Consider the following 26,111-nt stretch of genomic DNA (forward strand, 5'->3'; position numbering starts at 1 on the left):
ATGTTCCAGGACATTAGCTTCAAACAAACCTTGGACAACACCAGCATCAATACCCCCGTACCTTTGGTAATTTACGGAATAATACCTATTGTTCACCTGACACTCACCTTTGATCAGAGGCTATGTTGGGTTCTGGAAAGAACATGCACCCTGGACCCCCCTTCCAACATAAACTCATAATCCCAAGTGACAGAGAGACTCACTCTTCCTTTTCCAAGTCTCCCAGACACACTCCATCTGCTATACTCTCACTTACACTATTTAATGAACTCTGTTCTCGCTTCCTCCTGGCTCGCATTTGATTTCTATCCTGCACAAAGCCAAGGACTCTCTTGGCTGGTATCTGGGAGACCCCCTCTGAGTCCTCAGATTCAGCCTGCCTACATCAAGAAGATAAAGCGGAATGGTGTGCATAATGGTATTATTTTGTTACTTCCTATAAAGTTTATATGCTTAAAATATTGAATAAAAATATTTTTTATTTTTTTAATGTCTTTTATTTATTTTTGAGAGACAGAGAGAGACAGCGCGAGCAGGGGAGGGTCAGAGAGAGAGGGAGACACAGAATCCAAAGACAGGCTCCAGGCTCTGAGCTAGCTGTCAGCACAGAGCCCGACGCGGGGCTCGAACCCACGAACTGAGATCATGACCTGAGCCAAAGCCGGCCGCTTAACCGACTGAGCCACCCAGGCGCCCCTAAAAATATTTTTTAAATTAAGAAGCCAGTGGAGAAAGACAAGGATTATATTCTGAAGTTTCAAATGTTTTCTTCTGTACAACAGAGATCATCACAGTAGCCACCTCATAGTGTTGTTGCCAGAATTAAATTAAGACCAAGAACATAGAGCACTTAGCGCACTAGAAGCACAATGCAAAAGCTAAACAACTCGTGGCTATAGTTTCTATTTCATCTGACATCATCACCTCTCTAACCCCTAGAGAATCTTAAGGAAGCACAGAAATGGTAGGAAAGAGTGCTAATCTAGTAGAGAACTCCCCCTAGGTCCTTGCTTGTTAGAAATTATCCAGTATACTCTAATCTCTTCTAGTTTAACCCAGAGTTCAACCATATTGCTGCCGTGTGCACATCTGAAATATCAGGCAAATCCTGCGAACTAATGGTTACTGAAGCATTTTGTATAGAGGAACTGAAAATTCAGAGACCTCCACACGTCACTTAAAGTCTCTGAACCTCAATACAGATGAGAACACTCATCTGAAAAATGGGGGATAATTATACACTGTTAACTTCAAACAGATTACCATGTAGATCAAATGAGATGTTTATGAAAGCACTCTAAACCTAAATGCCTTATCTATACTAATGAAAGTTGATATTTAATGAATTTGCAAGAGGTGGAAATAAAATCTTGGATAAAAATATGTTCTAAAATGAAAGTCCACAAGATGGCTTTAGTACTTCTGTGTCTCCATTCTACCAATACCTGCCTTTCTTTCTTGGCACTTGCTTTGTAACTGCCACCTAAAATGAGATCTCTTTATTTTTAAGGGAAGAGTATTTTTCCCATCTTCCAAGTCTGTCTCTTAATTCCTCTGCTCCCCATCCCTTCTGTGACCCTATTCTGTCCTTCCATGTCTCTCTCACCTGTCCACCCCCTTCTTCACACTTCAGTTTACCACCCCCTCGCTCTGTTCTCTAACCACCCAGCTGCAACCTCAGAAACTGGTTCCTTTGCTATTTTTATCATACCTAAGAAAACCTACTGCCTTAGAGCACAAAGCCTTATTTTATTCAGGCCACTAAAACCGCAACACCAGACACAACTCCGCATCCCTCTTTCAAGGTTCTAAAACCAAGACCATTACCAAGCTAGATCCCATAGGGATGGCCAAAGGCAATGATTATTTCCAAGGGACAGGCCTTTGATTTCCAACCTTTCCCATATGCAATACATGTGAGGCTCGGAGCACAAAAGACACTCATTAGGCTTGATCACTCTATAAAATGGGCATAACATTTAAACAAAATCAAAGTGAGCTGAAATTATCTGTAAGAATTCTGCAACTTCCTTTGAAGTAAACGGAAACACCGCAGGACCGAAAAACAACCTAGGACTGGAAATCTTTGCTTTAGGTTAACATTTCACTGGATATGGATTCCAGAACTCTCATCCCACAGGGGCATAAAAACTAAATATTACTAAGCTGTAGCAACAGGTCGCTTTTTTAAAAGAAAATGTTTTTAAGATAATTTAGGCAAGATTGCCAAAGCTCGCAGCCTCTAAAAATCCAGGAGAAACTGGAAATCAGGGTGGGGCAGCCGGTGGGCAATTCAATCTCTTCTTTCCCTTCTCCCGGGCCCTCGGGGCGGTGCCAACTGCCCTCCCTCCGGTCCAAGAAGGAACTGGTGGCACCTGCAGTCCCGAGAACCCCTCCTGGCCCAAGTCTACCCTTCGTGGACAGCTTGGGCTGCTCCCGCTCTTCCTTACGAATGCATCGGCCCTAGAGCAGCATCGCCCGCGGGGCTGGGCCTTCGCACTTCCCTCCTTCCCTCCCCGGAAAACACCAAGAAACTCCCGCCTCCCCGCGGAAGGCGGGAGAAGCGCGGGCTTGCCCCGCGCCCCTCCCCCCGGAGGGGCCCAACCGACCTCTCCGCAGGCCAGCGCGGTGCACCCCTCACCCTGAGAGTGACCCCCCACACCCACACCGCCAGCCCGACGGGTGGGTCATCCTCTCCCCCACCTGCAAGGTGCGGCTGGAAGACCACGATCTTCTCCCTAGCAACAGTCCCCCAAGTGGGGCATGGGGCAGCAGCACCCCCAACCCACCGAGCACACCTATCCTCCCACCCCCACTGGGCAGGGACACGGACGGCGCTCTCCCTCTCGCAGGTGGCCCGACAGCCTCCCTCTTCCTCAGCAGGGTGAGGGGCATCTACCGCCAACCGACGTGGAGGTGGGGCGCAGGGACACTCCCCCTCCCGCCGCCATCACCTCAGGAACGACAACGAGCCTTTTCCCAGAAAGGCGAAGGCCTCCCAACCCTTCAACCGGGGTGGGCGGTCATGTACTGACCCCAGGAGAAGCAACAGGCGCCCCCATCCCCCTCCCAGCCGGGAACGCTGACCCCCTCAACCCTCCAGCTCTTCACCTCCGGAAGCGGGGCCGAAACCTGTGCGAGCGACTGCGCCTCACTCCGCCCCCTGCGCCATTTTATCGCCCCCTCCCCGACCTCCCCCACCCCTACCAGCCGGCCCAGCGCAAGGGGGAGGGCAAACAGGCAGTGATTGGCAGGAAACCGTCCCGCCCCTCAGGGGGGTGTGCCCCGCGCAGCCGCGGCGGCCCCGCCCCCGTACCGCCTATCCACCCTACTGGCTCCGCCCCTTTTCGTCTCATCGACCTGCTCGACTCTCAGCTGCTCCTGACTCTTCCCTGGCCGCTCTCAGGTGAAGGGTCCAGGCTGAGCAAGCCGAGCGACGAGCTCAGCTGATGCAACCTAACTGGGCCCGCGTGCCACTTTCCGGCACGCGGCGGCGGCGGCGACCAAGGAAGCGGCGCGGTGCCGGCCTGAACGCGGGAGGCAGGGGCGACGGAGCCATGGGGGACGCTGCGAGCCCTGAAGAGAAGCTGGTTCTTATCACCCGGAACCTACAGGTAGGGCCTCGGGGTTGGAAATGCGCTGTCAGGGACTGGGGGCTCGAGGTCCAGTGACCCTGAGTCCCACTACAGGGTCCTAACTAACTGGGGGGGGTCGGGGACTCCGCGCCGAGGCAACGCAGAGAGACTGCAGCCCTCGCTGATGGTTGGTTGGTCAGTCAGTCAGTCAAGCAGCAATCACCTGGGTCCCACGGAAATGACCGCGGGCTCACCTGTGTGCAGTTACGTTGTGTTGAGCCGAGCTTTGAATCCAGGACTGCCACCCCACTCATCCATTATGTGCCAGGTGATACGTCAGGGCCCTGCCCGCCCAGGGCTTGTCTGGAGGGAATCAGACGTTAAGAATAACCCATAATTCAGGCACTTGGTTACAATTGAAACTAGTACTGTAAAGTACTATCCGTGGAGCTTTGGGAGGAATTTAGGGGAGAGGGCGGGGGGCGTGTCAGGGAAGGCTGAGGAAGTGACCTCTGAACTGCGTCTTGATGGTGCAAATCACTTTCACTCCACATCTGTTCCTGCTGTTTCCAGGAATTGCCGGAGTAGAAGTTAACCAGAAGAATGGGCTGGGGGGCGAGGAGACATTTAAGGGAGGAGGAACCCAGGTCAAGACCCAGAGGGGAGAAAGAACACTGTGGTTCAGAGACAAGGCTAAGTTCACTGGAGTAAAGGAAGCAACGTGCAGTTCAAACGCTTAATAAATATTTACACTGCTCATTTCTTTGCCTCCTTCAGGCCTCTGACTAGTCACATTATCAGGAAGGCCTTTCCTGACCACTTTATTTAAATAACAACCCCCACCCCCAAATCTGTCTCATCCCTTGTTCTGGTTTTTTTCACCATCTGACATGCTATATATTTTGCTTGTCTGTTGAGAAGGGGTAGAGAGGAACCAGGTTATGAGGGTCTTGCAAGCTATGTTTAAAATGTGAATTTATTCTGAGAGCAGTGATACATTAGTTGGGCCGTAGTTTTTTTTTTTCCCATCTCTTTTTGAGATACAATTCACATACCATAAAATTCACCCTTTAAAAGTAAACAATTCAGTGGGTTTTAGTATAGTCACAAGGTTGTACAATGATCACCATGATCTGATTCCAGAACTTTTTCATCACCAAGATAAAACCTGCCCATTTTCCACTCCCATCAGCCATAGGGAAACACTAAATCTACTTCCCGTCTCTAATTTGCCTGTTCTGGACATTCCATATGAATGGAATGCTGTGGCTTCCTATGTCTCATTTCTTTCACTTAGCATGTTTTCAAAGCTCATCCATGTTGTCACACCTATCAGAACTTTATTACTCTAATTATGGGTGAGAAATATTTCGTTATGTGGCTGTATCACATTTTGTTTCTCCATTCATCAGTTGATGGACATTTGGGTTCTTTCTACTCATAACTTGATCTTAACCAGTAATTTTTGCATGCCTCCTTTTAGCCAGATCCTTTGTCCTACTCTCTTCCACAATATAATGCTGGTTGGAGACAGAGCATAAAGCTAATGGCAATGACTCACTCAGGTTTTAAAGAGTAAGTAATAGGACCTTTCCTTGTGACAAGAACTCTCCAAGTGTCCAAATAGTCAGAGGCATGAAGGATGCAGGATCCAGCACCGAGCCACCTTGAAACAGGATTTTAACAAGTCCTGCTAATAGTGATTCCAACCAGCAAAGCAGTTTTGGTCTTTCATGACTTGCAGCAGCCTCCCCAAACCATCACTTGAAGAAACACTAAAATCTCTTTTATTAGCAGCATATTGACCTATAAGGTCAATTTTCCAATATTGTCTTAGGGCAAAAGGAAATCATTAAAGTATTTAAATAGGTGAATGAGTTAACCAAGTTTTGAGTTTTAAAGATCTCTCTGGCTGCTTTCTGGAACATGGACTGGAGAGAGCAAGAAGAGATACAGGAGGCCTGTTAGAAAGCTATTTACAGAAGTCCTTTTGTGAGCCGATGGCCTAGACTAGGGTAGTGCGATGGAGACAGAGAAGGGAAGGATTTAGGAGCTTTGGAGTAACTTAGGCAACTTGGTGAATGATTGTTACCATTTACTGCACTGGGATGAAACTATAAATGAAAAAAATGGAAGTGGGAAGGTAAGAGCATGAGGTTAATTTTGAACATGCGGAGTTTGAATTAACTGGGTTGATAACAAGTATGCTGTTCTATATATGCGTATAAGTAGGAAATTTGTCATTAATAGCTCATAAGTAGTAATTGAAGCAACTTGAAAGGGATCAGTTAGGGAGAATGTAGAGTAAGGAGAGAAGAGATAGGGTGCTAATATTTATTTTTATTTTTTTCTAATGTTTATTTTTGAGAGAGAGAGAGAGATACAGGGTGAATGGGGGAGGGCACAAAGAGAGGGAGACACAGAATCGAAAGCAGGCTTCAGGCTCTGAGCTGTCAGCACAGAGCCCGACGTGGGGCGCAAACCCACAAACTGTAAAATCGTGACCTGAGCCAAAGTTGGATCCTTAACCAACCAAGCCACCCAGGCACCCCAGGATTGCTAATATTTTTAGGAAGAAGAACAGCTGTAAAGAAATCTGAGCCAGCAGCCAAAGAAGTAAAAGGAAAACTAAGAGAATAAAATAGAGGAGGACCAAAAGAGGGGAGTGTTTCAAGGAGGGAGTGAGGACTGAAAAGTTTTCATTGAATTTAGCAACATGAGAGTCATCTATGATCTTAGCCAGATCATTTTTAGTGGTGTGTTGCTGAATGGAATGCAAGTGGAATGGGAGATAAAGGAATAAAGACCAGAAGAGACAACTATTCCAAGAAGTTGACGATGAATGGAAGGAGTGTGAGTTAGAGCAGATGGAGGGAATCACACAGGTAGGGATGTATCCAGTGTTCCAACATAGTGGCCTTTCACTGGTGGCAGCACCAGCTTCGGTTGACTCTCGGCTCAACACTGAGAGCGTAGCTGGACCTCCCTGCTGGCTCTGAGCTCAGACCCCCCAATGACACATGCCTCTGTTTTCCTTGCCACAGGGTAAAGGATGAGCAAGGTGGGGCACCAGCATTAAACCAGCTCTTCTGCTTCCACAACAGGAGGTTCTGGGGGAAGACAAGCTGAAGGAGATACTCAAGGAACGGGAGCTTAAAGTTTACTGGGGAACAGCAACCACAGGCAAGCCACACGTGGCTTACTTCGTGCCTATGTCTAAGATTGCGGACTTCCTGAAAGCAGGATGCGAGGTAAGAAGTAAGGTTATACATCAAGGAGTTCACTGGGGAATGGCCGAAAAAGAGATTTAACAAGGGCAGGAGAAAGAGGAGTATTTGGAGGTACTTGGACAGAATCACATTTGAGCGGTTCCTCATCTGTTATGTCCAGGTAACGATCCTGTTTGCGGACCTTCATGCTTATCTGGATAACATGAAAGCCCCATGGGAACTTCTGGAACTCCGAACCAGCTACTACGAGAATGTGATCAAAGCAATGCTGGAGAGCATTGGCGTGCCGTTGGAGAAGCTCAGATTCGTCAAAGGCACTGATTACCAGCTCAGCAAGTAAGTTCTGGATCATCTACCCTCCTTATGGCTCTCATGCTTCTAGCTAATTACAGGTCCTGTGGAGTCCAGGCACTCCATAAATCTGGATTAGCAGTGCTTTGGCCCTACCAATGAAAAGCCATTAAAAAATTTATACTCTTTAGCCTCTTAACTCATCCATCAAAAATGTACTGACTTGTAAAGGCCTGTGTACCATCCATTTTGCTGGAGACACAAATGTAACCAAAACAAAGCCCTTGACCTTGCAGGGCTCCCAGCACATGGAGGGGTGATAAATTGGTAAACAATTCAGCCTCCCTTTTTCCTTCCAGCCTCAGCAAATAATGATAAAATGAATGTGAAAGAAAAATATTTACTTGGTTTCTCACCTCCCCAATAACTTTTACAGCTTCATAGCTTTCTCAGTTTTACTCAGATTTGTAGTATTAGCAGAGATACGATTTTTTTTGTCCTAATTGTGTTAACTTAAGTCATTTCCTAAGTAATTTTTCCATGCCGCCTCATAATCTCCACAGTTTTTGATTTTTAACCTCAATTAAGCTCCATATAGCTTTACTGGTCACTTTTGCATGTAAACCCTTAGAACAGCTTTTTAAGGTAAGCATTGGTATGCCCTTCTTCACAGATAAGGAGACACACTCAGATTTAACTTTCTCAAGTTTATACTTTCAGTAAGTAGAAGAGCCAGGATATAAGCCCAGATCTCTTGCTTACAAGTTCATTTCTCTTTTTACTTCATAGATCATAATTTTCTTTAGTCTTTCTTTCTTTAGTCTTAGGACATTTAAAGTTTCTAATAAGGCACGTAACATTCTTCCGTAAACAGATGTTTGAATCCACACTTTCGGTAGAGTGCCTGCAATTCTGTTTATTTTTTACACTTATTGGTAGATGTTTATGAAGCGCTTATTAGCTGGGAAGCATTGTTCTGGGTCCCGCATGTACAAAAGTAAACTAAACCGAAAACCCCTATCCTCGTGGGGCTTACGTTTCAGCAAGGGGTACAGCCAAAGACAACACATGAACGAGCAACATATATATAGCATGTCAGATGGCGATAGGTGCTGCAAAGCAGGCGAGTGGGGGAGAGAAAGTTCTGGGGGGAGTGGGGATTTCTGTTTGAATAGAGTGGTTAGAGAAGACCTCTGTGATGAGAAGATACTAGACCAAGACCTGAAGGAGGTGAGGGTGGGCATCGTGCAAACACTGACCGAGTTCTTACTCTATGCCGGACTCTGTTCTAGGTACTGGGATCATAAGAGTGAATGACTCAGGCAAGGTTTTTATTCTAAAATTGAACAGAATTTGGGGGTATGAGGAGATGGGATAACTAAATAAAGCTACCTTGCTGCAGAGTCACTTGATCTTTTTGTATATACAAAAATGACTTCAAAGTAAGATGGCTTTATAAGTGTACACTTTGATGCAACTCCGTCTGGTCCAGACAACAGCAGTGATAGATAAAAGCATTTAAAAAAAAAAAAGGACATAGCCAAGTTCAAAAACAAACCAGACATCTCTGCGGTAAGAGAAACAGAATTGCAATGCAGATTGGTGAGTTGGGCTGATGTTACAGGTTTGCTGGCTCCAGGCAGGAAGCTGGCAGTGGGGACAAACCAGGCTTCCTGCTTACAGCCAGAGCATGAAGTAATGCTTTTCCACTTTTGCCGTTCCCCTCCCTACCTATCGAGAAAGGCAGAGCGAGGGAATGGGGGCACTATTAGTTACCTGCCTAGGTCTTTAGGGACTTTTATCAAGCTTCAGGCCTATGGAGATTAGAATATCAGCATACCAAGAATTAAACCAGGCTGCCCGCCATTATGAATATTATGTCGTGATATTGCCAAAATGACAGAGTCCTAACATGCTAAGGAATAACATCCATTTTTAAAGAGGAAAGTATAAAACAGAGGCAGAAATGAAGCATGAATATGTAGAAATAAAAAGAATCATTTAGAAATCTTGGAAATGTAAAAATTACTCATTAAAACCAAAATAAAACAAAACAACCCCCCCCCCCCGGGGCATCTGGCTGGCTCAGGCAGAAGAACAGGCGACTCTTGATCTTGAAGCCCCATGTTGGGTGTAGAGATTATAAATACATAAACTTAAAACAAACAAACAAACAAAAAAGCCCCACAAACCAGCCTTCAATAGATGGCACTCATTCTAGACTGAACCACGTTGAAGAGAAAACTAGAGATTCACTCAGAGCCTGGAGTCTGCTTCAGATACTATATCTCCCTCTCTCTCTGACCCTCCCCTGCTCACACTGTCTCTCTGTGTCTCTCAAAAATAAAAAACATTAAAAAAAAAAAAACAACTCCATGGCCAGAAACCAAACAAAAGTGGGAATACAAAGATACTCTATTTCAGGGGCCCCTGGCTGGCTCAACCCATGGAGCATGTGACTCTTGATCTCAAGGTTGTGAGTTCAATCTCCACTTTGGGTATAGAATTACTTAAAAATAAAATCTTAAAAAAAAAAGACACTCTATTTCAATTAATCTAAGATGCCCTTAAAAATAATGCTTGTGGGCGCCTGGGTTGCTCACTTGGTTAAGTGTCTGACTTTGGCTCAGGTCATGATCTCACAGCTTGTGGGTTCGAGCCCCGTGTCAGGCTCCGTGCTGACAGCTAGCTCAGAGCCTGGGTCCTGTCTTCAGATTCTGTGTCTCCCTCTCTCTCTGACCCTCCCCTGCTGACACTGTCTTTCTCTCTCTCTCTCTCCAAAATAAAAATAAAACATCAAAAAAAATTTTTTTTAACTACTGATGGGGTGTTTGGGTGGCTCTGTCAGTTAAGCATCGACTCTTGGTTTCAGCTTAAGTCATGATCTCACGGTTTGTGAGTTCAAGCCCCTCATCTGGCCCCATGCAGGCAGTGCAGAGCCTGCTTAGGATTCTCTCTCTCCCTCTCTCTCTGCCCTTCCCTGCTTGCTCTCTCCATCTCTCAAAAATCAATAAATAGACTTCAAAAAAAATGTTTTAATATTGTTAATTAATCTATAACATGCTAGTGGTTTTTTTTTTTTTTTTTTGAGAGAGAAAGACTTCCACACTCACAGGCAAGTGGGAAACAGGGACAGAGCAGGGGAGAGAGAAAGAGAATCCTAAGCAGGCTCCAGTGCAGAGCCCGACGTGGGGCTTGATGCCACAACCCTGGGATCATGACATGAGCCAAAATTAAGGGTCAGGTGCTCAAACCAACTAAGCCATCCAGGTGCCCCTCTAGCATGACAGCATGAATGAATGAAAGAAAGAAAAATAAATAAAATAAAATTTACAACCTTAAAAGTCTATGCCCACCAGAACTACCTACCATTCCAAGTGTACAGGTAAAATACTTGAAAATATTCATCTGAAAAAAGTTATCGTCCATGTCTTTATTGGCCCTTTGACTTCCTTATGTATCCCTGGATAGCAAATAAATCCTTTTGTCATTTACATAGCATGAGGATAGAGTAATAATCACTGGGACAGAACAGAATTCAGAAATAGACCCTCATAAACATGGAAACAGTTTATGACAGAGCTGGCATTGCAGGTCAGCAGAGAAAGAATAAACTTTTTAAGAAGAAATGGTGCAAGACAATAAGTTACCCATATGGGGGGCAAATGATCCCTCCAGTTCAAGTGGAGTAGAGATTTCACTGTAAAGGCCAAACTCTGAAACATAAAAAGACTGCACGTGTGTAAGACTATCTTAGAATCTCAGGGCAGGGGAGATTCAACAAAAAACAGCAAAAGCATAAATCACAGGAAAAGATGAATGAATTCAAATTAAAATTAAGACCTTCAGGGGCACCTGGACGGCTCAGTCAGTTGAGTGTCTGAATCTCTATTTCAGCTCAGGTCATGATCTCACAGTTCATGAGATCGAGTCCCACATCGGGCTCTGTGATTGCAGCCTGCTTGGGATTCGCTCCCTCTCTGCCTCTCTCTCTCTCTTAAAAAAATAAACTTAAAAAAAAATAGAGTGGTGTTTTGAATAAGAGGATGGACCAGTTACATTTTGGCAGCTCCCAGGCAGCTGGGCCCTCCTGGGATGGGAGAGGGAGTTCGCGTGCTCTCGGATGAGAGTGAGGCCTCGGCCCAGTTTCACAGCCGTCCCCTCTTCCTTTCCTCTTCAGAGAGTACACTCTAGATGTGTACAGACTGTCCTCTGTGGTCACACAGCACGACGCCAAGAAAGCCGGTGCTGAGGTGGTGAAGCAAGTGGAACACCCTTTGCTGAGTGGTCTGCTGTACCCAGGACTACAGGTACTCGAGACGGACGGAGCCGCCCGGTGACCCTTCCTGCTCGGTGTCTGACTACTGGACACAAAGCTCCCCCTCGGCCTCCGTTAAGTCCCTGTACCTGCCGTTCCGTCAGGAGGCGGAGGGCCTGCCTTCCTGTCTCCCTCCCCTCCCCTTTCTTACAAGCCTTTGACTTCTTCAGTTGTAGGTCCTCCCCATCTGTCCCTTAAAAAAAAAAACGCTGCTTATCTCACACATCTTTTTTTTTTTAATTTATAAATCAATTTATTTACAGATTTTTAATTTTCTTTTATGTAAATTCTGCATGCAGTGTGGGGCTCAAACTCCCAACCCTGAGATCAAGAGCCACACGCTCCACCAACTGAGCCAGCCAGGTGCCCCCCAGTTTTATATTTTCTTAAAGTGTGTTTCAGTTAGCAAACCTGTTTACAAAGGTCTCCATGGGAATTCAAACCCGTTATTTACAGATCGTACTCACAAACCACACCCTACGTCCTCTGTGCAGAGTTACACTGGTTGTGACTATGGGCTGAAAATGGCCTGATGGCCAGGCTGCTGACACATACATAGTAAATCGGTTTGTTTTTTCATGTCTGCACAGTACGGGACACACACAGAGGCCAGACCTCCCAGAGACTGCTTTGCAGTGTCACACATAATCACCTCAGTGAAGAAAATTTCAGAGTGATGTGTGAAAATAAATTTCAGGCATGATTCTATTTTCCATTAAACCAAGCACATCCTATATCACGTGTGTGTATATTTGTAATAGCAAGGAGAAAGATGCAACAATTTAAAAATAATATTTTTTTTTAGTAATTAAAATTGGGGCACCTGGGTGACTCAGTCGGTTGAGCACTTGATTCTTGATATCGGCTCAGGTCACAATACCAGGGTTGTGGGATCAAGCCTCTCATTGGGCTCTGTGCTGAGTGTGGAGCCTTTTTAAAACTGTCTTTGGCGGGGGCACCTGGGTGGCTCAGTCAGTTAAGCGCCTGACTTCAGCTCAGGCCATGATCTCATTGTGTGTGGGTTCGAGCCCCACATGGGGCTCTGTGCCGACAGCTAGTTCAGAGCCTGGAGCCTGTCTTCGGAATTTGTATCTTTCACTCTCTCTGATCCTCCCCTGCTCTCGCTCTCTCTCCCTCCCAAAAATAAATAAACATTAAAAAAATAAAAAACATACATTAAAAAAAAAACCTCTCTGTCTCCCTCTTCCCTTTTCCCCCTGTTCATGTGATTTCTCTCTAAAAAATAAAATAATAATTAAAATGTTTAGATTTCAGTCACACTGGCTATCTTTCACATGTAGCTAGTGGCTAACCTACTGGACATCACAGATACAGAACATATTCATCATTCCAGAATATTCTAGCGGACAGTGCTATTGTGGATTATTCCTGCTTGCTCACCTCTCTCTTCCTCTCCTTCCTCATCTCTCCATTCAATCAGACATGAAATTTTATCAATTCTGCTTCTTAAAATCTCTTACATTTGTTCTTGTCCAACATCCCCACTGACTTGGTTCAGCATTATTTCTTACCTGGACTCTCACAGCAGCCTTCTGGCTATTTTCTTTGTCTCTAATCCAGAGGCCTCCACTCAGAGCTCTGTCTGCCCTCTTACTGGTGTGATCTTTCTACAGTGTGGCCCGGGATGGTGCTGGGCACCCTAGCATGACATTTAGGGTCCCTACTTCTCTGATGCCATCATTAACCACTTCCTACATCCGTTGAAGTTTGTGCTTTTGCAGACTGAGTCACTCATAATTTCCCTAAACATTTCACACCTCTGTGCCCTCTGACACCTGTTTCCTCTGCATGGTGAGAAACATCTATATATTCTTCAAAACCAAGCTCGGCCCACCGTCTGATTCCAGGAAGCCTTCACTGCCTCCTGTCTGAGCAGCTAGAGGTCAGCATTTTTTTCTTTGTGTGTTAGCACCATTCCTTGAATGAACATCCAGGGTAGCCCTTCTCACAACTGCACTCAAGTTATCTGTTTACAGGTCTCTCTTTCCAGCTTTTTAACTGGCTCATTAAAGGCAGAGTCTGGGTCCGATTCACCTCTGCGTCCACAGGGTCTAGGCCGAGCATGTAGTGACAATATCTGTTTGCTTACCAGTTTACTCTAGCCCTGTTTGCCTGAGCTCTCACGGGGCTTTATTCTTACTCCATGTATTTGACATTTGTCACAGCCTGCCTTATTGACCGTGTGTATCTTTGACATGATCATGTTGTGTCTTCTCCTTCTTCCCTCCCTTCCCCCCGGATTGTGAGCTTCCTAAAGGCAGAAGCTCTTCTCCCCCCCCCCCGCCCCCCACCCCCCAGCCCTGCCAGGACACCCTCATGGAATACTGTTCACCGCAGGCATTCAGCAGACATTTCTCCCGCTCCTGAGGCCGACAGGGAGGCTGGGTGCTGCTTGTTCGTTTCCTGGCTTTACTTTCCAGGGGGAAAAATATCTAATTTAGATTTTCAAGCTGGTCTGATTTCTCAGATCCATATAGAAGAAATATTGTAGGAATTTATTCTCATGTGGCTTTTTTCTCCCCACAGGCCTTAGATGAAGAGTATTTGAAAGTAGATGCCCAGTTTGGAGGTGTTGATCAGAGGAAGATTTTCACCTTCGCAGAAAAGGTTGGTGTCCTCTTTTCTATCTTTTCTTCTTTTGTGCCTCAGAGGTGTGCAGTTACAGTTTATCGAAAATGCCAGTCCCCCACTCATAACTGTAGAGAAAGAAAGTTGTCCATTATCGCACAGTGAGTGAGCAGAAATTAGCACTCTGACCTGTCTGACACAAAAGCCCGTGTTCTTGGGGCGCCTGGCTGGCTCAGTCGGTGGAGCATGTGACTCTTGGTCTTAGTGTTGTGAGGTCGAGGGTAAGCCACGTTGGGTGTAGAGATTACTTAAAAAGAAAAATCTTTGAAAAAACAAACAAAAAACTATATAGGGGCACCTGGATGGCTGAGTCAGTTGAGCATCCAACTTTGGCTCAACTCATAATCTCATGGTTCATGGGGTTGCGCCCTGCATCGAGCGCTGCACTGACAGTGTGGAGCCTGCTTGGGATTCTCTCTCTCCGTCTCTCTCCGCCCCTTCCCCCCTTGTACGCACATGCTCTCTCTCTCTCTCTCAAGAAAATAAACAAACTTAAAAAAAAAAAAAAGAATTCTTTCTCTCTCTGCCCCTCTCCCTCACTTGCATGCAGGCTCCCAAATAAATTTTTTAATCTTTTTTTAAAAATCTAGAAATAAATTCATATGTAATGGCAAGAGATTGGTTAAATGTTATGATTACTCCTCGCAACGGAATATTATATAGTATTTTTTGGATGTCTTTTTTATTAGGCTTTTAATTTTATTTCCAGCATAGCTAACATACAGTGTTACATAAGTTTCAGGTGTACAGTATACTGACTCACCAGTTCTGTAGATGACTTAGTGCCTGTCACAAGTGCATCCCCCGGCCCCCAAGCCACCTCCCTTCTGGCAACCATCAGTTCCCTAGTTAAGGGTGTTCCTAGGTTTGACTCCCCCTGCCCTTTTTTTTTCCTTTGCTCATTTGTTTTGATTCTTAAATTCCACATATGTGTTGGGGTACCTGGGTGGCTCAGTCAGTTAAGCAGCTGACGAGCTCAGGCCATGATCTCGCAGTTTGTGAGTTCAAGCCCTACTTTGGGCTCTGTGCTGACAGCTCAGAGCCAGAACCTGCTTCGGATTCTGTGTCTCCCTCTCTGCTCCTCCCCCATTTAGGCTCTGTCTCTCTCTCTCTCAAAATTTAATAAACTTAAAAAAAACCTTTTTTTAAATAAAAGCAGTTCCACGTATGTGTGAAATCATATGTATTTATCTTTCTCTGACTGGGTTATGGTTTTGGGGTATATTTAATGAATGGGGAGTGCTTACCATGTAAAATTTTTAATTAGTTATGTTGCATTATTCTATTTTATCTTCTCTGTTAACTTTTTAGTTGAACCTACTTTTATTATTCTAGGAGAGAAATGGCCATGGCTTGTTTTTTGTGTGACTCACAAGCTCTAAGAAAGGTCTTTTTATTTTTTGAGGGCTACACAAAACATGAGGAAGAATATGCAGTAGAGGGGCACCTGGGTGGCTCGGTCGGTTAAGTGAGTTTGGCTCAGGTCAAGATCTCGTGGTTCATGAGTTCAAGCCCTGCATCAGGCTCTGTGCTGACCGCTCAGAAGAAGAATATGTAGTAGAGTCCCAAAGTCTAAAATATTTATTATCTGGTCCTTTACAGAAGAGTTTTGCTCATTCTAACCCTAGAGATTACAACATGTGTCTTTGTAATTTATTACAGTTTAAACTCAGTATTTTAACCACTTCTCAACGATGTATGAATCTGCAATTTTATCCATTTAACTCCTTCCTGCCCTTCGTGCTATTGTCATATATTTCACTTTTACGTATATTTTAAATCTGAAAGGCTTCATTATAACTCCTTTTCAAGCAGTCAGTTTTCATGTGTACTCATCCCTACTTACCCTTCCTGGTGCTCTTGGCTCCTTCCTGTGCTTCTGTGCCTCCGTGCTGCTCTGGGGTCATTTTCCTTTGGCTTTCTTTTGTCTGAAAACATCTTTCTTCTGTTTTCACCAGATATCAAATTCTAGGTTGGCAATGATTTTTCTTGTAGCACTTTAAGGAGCCGTCCTCTTGCCTCTGGCTGCTTAGTTTCCATTGAGAAGTCACCTATAAGTATTATTGTTTCTCTTTTATAGGTATTAACTGCTTTTCTCTGGCTGCTTTTAGGGTTTTTCTCTGTCTTTGATTTTCAGCAATTTGTGTTATTTTTTGGCTACAGTTTTCTTGATATTTATCCTACTTGGATTTTGCTGAGGTTCCTGTCCGTTTTCAGCAATTTGGGGTGGTTGTCCTCTACTATGTCCTTAAATATTGCTTCTGTCCTATTCTCTCTCTCCTGCCCTGGGACCCTAATTCTACATAGGGTGGACCTCTTGACCATGTTCTATGTGTCCTTTTTTTTTACATTTATTTGAGGGAGGGGCGGAGAGAGGGGGACAGAGGATCCGAAGCAGGTTCTGTGCTGACAGGCTGACAGCAGCGAGCCCAGTGTGGGGCTTGTACTCATGAACTGCAAGATTGACCTGAGACGAAATTGGACACTCAGCCCACTGAGCCACCCAGGTGCGCCCCCCACCTGTCTCTTATATCCTGTTCTGTTGTTTCCCTTTTTTTGTCCCTTCTGCGCTTTAGTTTGGTTATTCTCTACTGACTTTTCTTCAGGTTTATCAATCCTGTCTTCTGTTAAATCCGTCCACTATTGTACTGTGTCATTTTAGAACTTCCATTCGGTTCTCTGTTATAGATTGCAGCTCCCTTTTACAATTCTGACTTTTATCCTGTTTGTCCATCTTTCCCTGCTTCCTTTACCACACCAGTCATAGTTGTTTTGACATCCTGATCTGTTTATTCCAGTATCTGGATTGTTCCTGGCTCTGCTTTTATTGACTCTCTTCTCTCACCTATCAATCATTTTTTTCTGTTTCCCTTTTCTAATACTGTTTTATTGTATCAAAGATAGCGTAGATGTGTGTGGGGTAGACACTCTGGAGCATGCTTATAGGGTGCAGTGTTTTCTGTAGGCTGATGAATTACTGACCTATCACCTTGATCCTGTCAGGGACAGGTTTTGGGCTTTGTCAGAACAGGTTTGTTTCGGGGCACCTTGGTGACCCAGTCAAAGCGTCTGACTTCAGCTCAAGTCCTAATCTCATGGTTCATGAGTTCAAGCCCCACGTGGGGTTTCTGCGCTGACAGCTCAGAGCCTATGTCTCAGGGCGCCTAGGCGGCTCAGTCAGTTAAGTGTCCGACTGCGAAGATTCTGTGTCTCCCTCTTTCTCTGCCCCTCCCCTGCTTGCATTCTTTCTCTCTCACTCTCTCTCTCAAAAACGAATAAACATTAAAAAGAAGAACAGGTCTGTTTTAGTTTGCCCTGCTATAGTGTGGCTCTTATTCCCAGGATGTGGCCTTTCTGAGATCTCAAACTCAAATCTCAGGGTGTCCACAGAGACCTCTCTACTCTGAGTGGACCTAAACTTCAGCGTCCATTCCCCCAGCACTGCGCGGCCTCTGAAATCTCTGTGCACATCGCCAGCGTCCCGGCACCTGTTCTCTGCTGGCTCCCTGGTCTCTCTGTGTGCGCACACCGCTATGAGTCAGCTAATAAACCACTGGGGAATTTTGACATAGATTTGGGGGTGGGGGGCTTGCTTCTCTCTAGAACCCTTCCTCAGTCCTAGCCTCCTGGCAGTCCTGAACTCCAGTCTCTGTCTCTGCTTCATCAGACAGCTGCTCTCTTTCTCTCAGCACCTGGTTTGGAGAAAATGCCCTTAAGGAAAACCAGGGTGAGTGTGGGGTCACTTTTGCTTTCCCTTCTCTCAAAATTTATAGTCCTAGACCTATTGCTGTCAAATGCCTGCGGATGGTCATGCTCTATATTTCCAGCTTTTATAGTTGTTTATGGTGGTAGGGTAAATCCAGTGGCCTCACAACGTAATACTAATAGAAAAACAGTAGGGAAAATGTTACCTATGTTATGGACACCATTGAAAGGTTGTATATTCGATGCAGTGGACTGTTACTCAGCCACAAAAAAGAATGAAATCTTAACATTTGCAATGAGGTGGAGGGAGCTAGAGAGTATTATGCGAAGCAAAATCAGTTACTCGGAGAAAGACAAATACCATATGATTTCACTCATATGGAGAATTTCAAGAAACAAAATAAATGAGCAAAGAGGAAAAAGAGAGAGAGGCAAACCAAGAAACAGGCTCCTAACTATAGAGAACAAACTGATGGTTACCAGGGGGTGGTTGGGGGAGAGAGGGACAAGTTAGGTAGGCGAAGGGGATTAAGGAGGGTACTTGTGATGAGCACAGAGTGTTGTATGGAAGTGTGGAATCACTGTATTGTACACCTGAAACTAATACCATACTGTATGTTAACTGCAATTTAAATAAAAACTTTAAAAAAAAGTTGTCTATTCAGTAGAAAAAGAGATTGGAAGGACTATATCAAACTATTAAGTTGCTTGCCAAGTTAGATGAGATTGGGGCATGAAGGAGGAGTTTATGCTAACGTGGTCTGTGTGTTTCTTTCTAACCCCTCAGTACCTCCCTGCACTTGGTTACTCAAAACGGGTCCATCTGATGAATCCTATGGTTCCAGGATTAACTGGCAGCAAAATGAGCTCCTCAGAAGAGGTAGGTTTGCCAACTCTGACTTGAGTTTAGAAATCTTCAGTAAGAGAGACGCTTGGGTGGGCGTCCAACTTCTGATTTCAGCTCAGGTCATGATCTCACAGTTCGTGGGATTAAGCCCCACATCAGGCTCTGCACTGGCAGTGTGCAGCCTACTTGGGATTCTCTCTCTCTCTCTTTCTCTCTCTCTCTCTCTCTGCCCCACCTCTCCTCATGCATGCATTCTCTCTGCCTCTCTCTCAAAAAACTTTAAAAAAAACTTTAAAAGAAAGAAATCTTCAGCAAGAGATGAAGATACTGAAGGCTCAAAAGAACAATTACCTGGCTAACCAGAGTTCTTATAGATTTGAATTCCAAGGAATCTGAACTTCATCCCATTAATTCCAGTGGTTCTTGAGTATGGAAGGACCAAAAGCAGTCCTGATGGGATCCAATCATAATCTTAACGATCTTACTGCTGCTGATAAGGCACACAAGCAAAAGTAATGTCTTCCTTCATCCCTGTGGTAAATCTCAGCCTCACTGATAAGGTTAATGAGGCAAGGGTTACATTTCACCAAATAGCATCTTCTTGATTCTTAGGATGATTATTTCATCTAACTAATATGAAAAATACAATATTTTTTTAACATTTAAAAGTACTGCTTAGAGAAAATGCACTTTTGTTTTATTCACTAAGGGGACAGAATGGAGGACTCCATGGATCCCAAAGATGTGGAAATTTGAGTTTGGGGTTTGCAAACACAGTTGACCTTCAGAACCCCCTAAGGAAAGCATTGATTAGACTCTGTTCTTAGAGATTCTGATAAAGAGGTTCTGGGAAACAACTCAGGAATCTATTTTTGTTTTTGTTTTTTTTTAATGTTTTTATTTATTTTTGAGAGAGAGATAGAGACAGTACGAGCAGGGGAGGGTCAGAGAGAGAAGGAGTCACAGGATCTGAAGACAGGCTCCAGGCTCTGAGCTAGCCGTCAGCACAGAGCCTAACGCGGGGCTCGAACCCACGAACCGTGAGATTAGGACCTGAGCCAAAGTTGGACGCTTAACCAACTGAGCCACCCAGGCGCCCCTGTATTTGCTTTCAAATTCTACTAGGTGATTCCAATTGAAGCCACGTTTGGGTGCTCATCTAGTTCTTTAAATCTGACTTCTCAATCTTTGATCAGAGATCAATAAATACAGGCATGGAAACTGTTCTCATTATCTTTAAAGGACTATACTCATTCCTTTTTCTCTATGTCAAGATGCTCCATGTATCAGTTATTTCTCTGAGTTACTTATCACTCCCACTATTTGGTGACATTGACCATATCCTAACCCCAGAAATCAGTAGTTCAGAACCTGAACACGACTGCATTGGAATCACGGAGAGAGATTTTTCAAAATACAAATATATGGCCCACCCTCAAGAGATTTTGATTCATCTCCCAGTAATTTACACTTTTTGCAAGCACCCCAGGCTATTCATATACAGGCCTATGTGGACTGGAATTTGGTAACCACTGAACCCAAAGATCCGTGAGCTTACTCACTCCAAAATATGACCAACTCCTATTACCCAGAAAGGAAAAATGGCTCTAGATAATACACAGTACCTGGCATGGGGGATTGCTGTGAAGTAGGTCCCCTCACACATTGTTTATGGCAGCGTCAATCAGCATTCCCCTTTAAGAAAATCGTTTTGGGTAACTTAAGGAAACAATCCCAGAGAAGCGGGGGATAAAAACCAACTCTGCCAAGATGTTTATTGTAATATTATATATAATTTGTATAAATTAGAACATAATCTAACAGTTTAGAAATCATTAAAGAAATTATATTGTCACTAGTAATTGGGACTATAATACACGGTAAAAATTACAAGTGAGGGCAAGGTAGCCACTCAGAAATATTATGATAGAGTCTCAAGTGAAGAAGCAAAGGTAGACATTTGTTCTTGAACTACAGACTTATAACGATTCTGTGTGTTACAGACAAGGTGTGGGAAGAACATAGGAAAATTGAAATCCTTATTTGTGTTGGGGGGCAATATTGTGAGTGGCTCTTGACTCTGGTTAACTCTGCTTTTGTAGAAGCAGTTACCGTTTAAACCTTTGTTTAAAAAAGCATGGAAATACACAGATTCGTTGAGCATATCTCATTTCCCGCCATTAGAGGTCCCTTCTCTTCCGTGGCTTCTAGGAGTCCAAGATTGATCTCCTTGATCGGAAGGAGGATGTGAAGAAAAAACTAAAGAAGGCTTTCTGTGAGCCAGGGAACGTGGAGAACAATGGAGTCCTGTCTTTCATCAAGCATGTCCTCTTCCCCCTCAAGTCCGGTAAGACACGCTGATTGCTTCTCAGAGGCCAGGCCGAGGTAGGAGAAGTGCTGGGATCGCCCTTGTGATGTGTCAGTCTTCCTTCAGCAACGGCTTCCCGGCTTCTGTGCTCTAGCTTCTCCTCTGCCGATGTCCATTTGGAGTTGGGATGTCATTTCACTGCCCGTGAGGTTGTTACCAAGGTTAGGTTCTAAGTGGGCAGGGGTTATAGACATGAAGGTGGGCACAGGCGTGCTTAATTAGAGGAATACAAAAAAAAACGTAAGGCACCATCCTTCCCCTTGAGCTCAGATGCCAGCTGGGTTGCTAGCTCATCCGATTTAAGAACAATGAAGTGCCATACAATAAAGTTCAAAATATATAGTAAAAACTAAAACACCCATAACGTTTGAGCGAGGAATGCTGACGCTGCCGTTATCTATGAGTTTATTGGCATAGATCCGTTTTCTTACAGAGTTTGTGATCCTTCGAGATGAGAAGTGGGGTGGAAACAAAACCTACACGGCTTACTCGGACTTGGAAAAGGACTTTGCTGATGAGGTAATACCACAGGAGGAGTCACCCCCCCCCCCCGAATTCCTTCCGACAGATGTCTCCGTCTCGGCCCAGCCAGGTTCCTAGTACGCGCCCCAAGGCCCTGCTCGATGCTGGCGTGTGTTGTGTTAGTGTCTCAGGATTCAGGTGGTTCACGGTTTAGATGGCAAATGGCACAAAGCTAGGATGTTGATGTCCTCATCACTCTGCAAAGGATTTAACCTGGAATGAAGGACCAAACCCAGCAAGATGAAGCATTTCAGGGGGAGGTACAAACTCAAGGTGCAAAAAAGAAACACCTGTGGAAGGTGGCTAGCTAACGGGTGCTGAGGACCTCAACAGACAGTGTAAGGAAAGAATTACTGGGTGCCCATGTGTGAAGCCCCATGGTAGGGGCTGGCATTACAGAGGATTAAATCCTCGTGAAGGGGGCGCCTGGGTGGCTCAGTTGGTTAAGTATCCGACTTTGGCTTAGGTCATGATCTCACAATTCAGAAGCTTGAGCCCCACATCGGGTGAGCACAAGCCCCACTTTGGGCTCCACGCTGACAGTGTAGAGCCTGCGTGAGATTCTCTCTCCCTCTCTACCCCTCACTCGCACCCTCTCTCTCTCAAAAAAAAAAAAAAAAAATCCACATGAAGCTCATGGTCCAGTGGGAGAGGCAGACATAGAAACAAGCATCCCTGCTGGGTGACGATAAGATGATGACGTACACATGGTCCAGAAGTAGAATAGGAGGAAGTGAGTGCCTGGCTGGCCAAGCTTTCCAGAGGGGACAGCCTCCAGACAGAGGGAAGAAATTGCACAAGGACACGGTGAGATGAAGCCGCACCGTATGGAATCACAAGTGGTTTGGCCTGACATGAGCCCAAAAGGTGAGGCGGAGTGTTGTGGGAGAGAGAGGCAGGGCCAGGTCATAAAGGGAGGATGTGAAGATGGGTGCGTATGTGGAATGAAATGGGGGCTTTCGACTGACTCTGACTTTGGGTGGAATGAGCCCTGTGATTGGGCTGTCAGAAGTGTTAGTGAAGTTCTGGTGTAAGTCATCAGAAATGCAGAGTCTGGAACCACGGAATTGATAGTCCGTTCAGTTCGCCATCGTTGTGAGTACATTTGGGGTTGTGCGTTCGGGCCTGAACTTCAATTTTCTGAGGTTTGTTTGACCATCTGGGCCGTGTTGGTGGGGAGAGGGAGGATGCTGTGATAGGGAACAGACCCAAGCCCTTGTCATTGGAGCACACGTGGAAGAACGGAGGATGGTTAGCGGGGAATCAGGCCTGTGTTCCGTCGTCCTCAGATATGTGACAGATCCCTGTGGGAGAGGGGTTGGATTTCTTCCTGGCACCGGAAGGCTAAGCCAGGTCTGCAGGTGGGGACCGTGGGGTAGGGACTGTTCAGGTTCAACATCAGGGAGAGCTGTGCCGTGACCTCCGCTGTGTGGCAGTGGGCTGGGCTCCTTCCCTCGACCTTGCATCGCCATCCCTGAGGTGTCCGGGCAGAGGCTGGAAGGCCACTGCAGGACACCAGTGTGTAAGGGACTGAGCATCAAGTAGAAGAAAAGGCTCAGTGACCTCCAAGCTCTGCGGCCCTCAAAGCCCATCTTTTGGACATTTCACAGCCGCTGCTGTGAAACCCTTCTATCTGCAGTCTGAGGCCGGCCCTGGGAACGGCCATTTGTGTGAAGGTCGAAAAGGATAGAAGAAATGCATCTAAAAAAAGCTTGGAGCAGCATTAGCCAATAGCACTGTCTGTGACCGTGGACATGTTCCTATGTACCGCTGCCTCACACAGCTGCCACTGGCCACATGTGGCTGGTCAGCCTTAGAATGGGCCCAGTGCAGCAGAGAAACTGAATTTTAGTTTCCATTTAAACATCCACATGAGGCTAGTGGCTACTATATTGGACAGAGCAGGTCTAAAGCTTTTCTGTTATTAAAATTACACATTCCCAGGGCACCTGGGTGGCTCAGTGGGCTAAATGTCCAACTTTGACTCAGGTCATGACTTTGCAGTTTGTGAGTTCAAGCCCCTGAGCTGTCAGCTCAGAGTCTGTAGCCTGCTTCAGTCAGATTCTCAGTCTCCCTCTCTCTGCCCCTCCCCTGCTCATGCGGTCTCTCTCAAAAGTAAATAAACATTAAAAAAAATTTTTTTAATTACATATTCCCAAGAAAATGAAGGAATACCATCAGAAACAAAAATGGAGGCATGGTTGTAGTGTAGGTATTCATGCCTCAGGATATCTAGCAGGTGCTTTCAGGCCAGACGTGGGATGTAAAAGCACTAGTCACGGGACACAAGAACAACTGAATGGCTGAATTCCTACCGTGTACTTGCACTCCTCACCATTTTCACCCACATTATGTGGTTTAATCCTCATTCTGACTCTCGGAGATATAGGTATGGTCTTCAGTTTTTCAGCGAAGAATCGCAGACTTAGAGGAGTTAACTGCCTGGTCCGGGGGTCGCACAGCGAGCTGGGACTCTAACCCCGGTCTAACTCCAGAGCCCTTGCTCTTTCTTTTTGCTCCCTCAGCTCGGCTGAGACCCCCTCAGGCTGTCCCCTTGGGTTGCCTATGAGAATATTTCTCTGCCTCTGCCTCTGACTTGTGCCATTATTCTAAGCATGAATGGAGGGACTGGAAGAACTTGACTAAGAAAAACATTCAGCCTCTAAAAACCCTCAAGCTAGTATGGAATTCAGAGTCAAAAAGCCTAAATCTCAGATAGTAAGATAATCTTTCTGAACCTGTTTCCCCTTCTCTGCTTTGTCTGCTTCCCAGGATTGGCCTGAGAATCAAGTAAGACTGTAGAGGGCAGTGGTCCCTGGGTGGCCCAGTCAGCTGAGGTCAAGATCTCACGCTTCATGAGTTCGAGTCCCGCATTGGGCTCTGCACTGGTGGTGCGGAGCCTGCTTGGGATTCTTTCTCTCTCCCCCTCTCTCTGCCCCTTCCCCACTTGCACGCATTCTTTCTCTCAAAATAAATAAATAAACTTGAAAAAATAAAATAGAAGACTGCTGGGGAAACACCCTGCACCCTCCACACACATTATCCTTAGTGGACTCGGACATCACGCGCCCCATCTCACGGAGCCTTTGGACGCTTTTGCAGGTTGTACACCCTGGAGACCTCAAAAATTCTGTTGAAGTCGCCCTGAACAAGTTGCTGGATCCTATCCGAGAAAAGTTCAATACTCCTGCACTGAAGAAACTGGCCAGCGCTGCCTACCCAGACCCCTCGAAGCAGAGTAAGGCGAGCCGGGGAGGGGGAGGGCCAAGGGGTGCTTGGCCTCGCCAGGACAGAGGGCCTGTCAGTGGGCTTCAGACAGTCTGCTTTAAATTGAGAGCCTGAGAAGCCCATGAAGTGCAGGAATATCGTACCCCATTGACTCCTCGAACGGAGCTGGGGTTATCTGAACTTTGGTTGGGGCGATGCTGTGAAGTGGTTACATCCTGCCATACCACATCTGCTGTGTGAGACACGGACTGGGACCCTTCACTCAATCCTCTTCAGTTAGGAGACCGGCTGGGTTAGACCAGGAGGGTAACAGCTTCTCAGGCAGAGTCTGCACAGCTTGTTAGGGAAGCTCAACTTTAGCTTCGCCCCGTTCCCTTCCATGGGCTTCTGACTGGCTCTTGATTGGCCACCCACTTACCCGTGATGCTGAGTTATTAACTTTGATGCTTTTGTGTGACTCTCCCGGAAAAGACTCCATCAGTGTACCTGGGATGCATGAATGGAAACACCTCGAGGTAGCAGAGCTACTACTGTGCCTTCCCAGAGGTTGCCAGCCCTGTTTCAGAGAAGATGTAACTAGGGGTGCCCAGCTGGCTCAGCCAGCAGGTGACTCTTGAGCTCTGGGTCCTGGGTCCATGTTGGGCACAGAGATTACTTTAAAAAAAAAGGGCGGGGGGGGTCGCATGGGTGGCTCAGTCAGTTAAGCATCTGGCTTCAGCTCAGGTCATGATCACACGGTTCATGGGTTCAAGCCCCGCGTTGGGCTCTGTGCTGACAGCATTAAATAAAAGAAGAAGAAACTAAATGGGCAGATTCTGGGGATTCTGCTGGTGTCCTCATTTGGTATGGTCAGTGTTTGAGCTGTCATGGCAGAGGAAGAGAGTTCTGATCCCTTGGGGTTCTTCTCTTTCCCAGAGCCAACTGCCAAAGGTCCTGCCAAGAATTCAGAGCCAGAGGAGGTCATCCCATCCCGGCTGGATATCCGCGTGGGGAAAGTCATTAGTGTGGACAAGGTACTCTTTTTTCACCACATCCCAGAGAGGCAGACAGGGGTCACGTTCGTCTGTTTCCATCTGGAGGAAACCTGGCCTGGGATGGGAAGTAACATCCCTGAGGTCATATTGCAAGTCAGAACACAGGTGTCTAGTCCCAAGTGTCAGGCCTTTCCTTTTGCTGCCTCTGGACCTTATGCAACCAAACACAGCCAGGAACTCAGAGCCTGGGTTGGGAGAGGGGAGGATATTAGTCACAGGGAGCTTGCTTATCAGTTAAATCTGGTCTGATAGAATCTTCTGGTCTCTACTGGCTTGTCTGAACTTGGCTGCAGGCCTTATCTTATCTAGGCCACTCTGTCTCCCTGCCCCCCCCCCCCCCCCCC

At 45.8% G+C, this 26,111-nt stretch overlaps 3 protein-coding genes across 4 annotated transcripts in view; 2 read left to right on the top strand and 1 right to left on the bottom strand.

Annotated features, from left to right (window-relative positions):
• Positions 1 to 3,178, bottom strand: part of S100PBP (S100P binding protein) — a 37,588-nt gene extending 34,410 nt beyond the window's left edge. For both annotated transcript variants that reach the window (XM_029946406.1, XM_029946404.1), the window contains exon 1: positions 3,112 to 3,178. The gene's annotated coding sequence lies outside the window, so the exon portion shown is untranslated. The remainder of the gene's footprint in view (positions 1 to 3,111) is intronic.
• On the top strand, positions 1 to 3,450 carry LOC115297724 (splicing factor, proline- and glutamine-rich-like). Its single transcript, XM_029945856.1, has 3 exons — positions 1 to 66; positions 2,468 to 2,710; positions 2,881 to 3,450. Exons 1-3 carry the CDS (start codon positions 1 to 3, stop codon positions 3,448 to 3,450), a joined length of 879 nt encoding a protein of 292 aa, XP_029801716.1.
• The window catches only part of YARS (tyrosyl-tRNA synthetase), a 26,416-nt gene continuing 3,704 nt past the window's right edge, over positions 3,400 to 26,111 (top strand). The window contains exons 1-10 of the mRNA XM_029946399.1: positions 3,400 to 3,614; positions 6,680 to 6,826; positions 6,966 to 7,141; positions 11,277 to 11,406; positions 13,962 to 14,042; positions 18,556 to 18,648; positions 20,827 to 20,962; positions 21,417 to 21,502; positions 24,608 to 24,743; positions 25,649 to 25,746. Coding sequence (XP_029802259.1) covers positions 3,450 to 3,614; positions 6,680 to 6,826; positions 6,966 to 7,141; positions 11,277 to 11,406; positions 13,962 to 14,042; positions 18,556 to 18,648; positions 20,827 to 20,962; positions 21,417 to 21,502; positions 24,608 to 24,743; positions 25,649 to 25,746 — 1,248 coding nt within the window. The 5' untranslated portion in view covers positions 3,400 to 3,449. The remainder of the gene's footprint in view (positions 3,615 to 6,679; positions 6,827 to 6,965; positions 7,142 to 11,276; positions 11,407 to 13,961; positions 14,043 to 18,555; positions 18,649 to 20,826; positions 20,963 to 21,416; positions 21,503 to 24,607; positions 24,744 to 25,648; positions 25,747 to 26,111) is intronic.

The sequence above is a fragment of the Suricata suricatta genome, chromosome 8 (assembly GCF_006229205.1).
Source record: "Suricata suricatta isolate VVHF042 chromosome 8, meerkat_22Aug2017_6uvM2_HiC, whole genome shotgun sequence".
NCBI lineage: Eukaryota > Metazoa > Chordata > Mammalia > Carnivora > Herpestidae > Suricata > Suricata suricatta.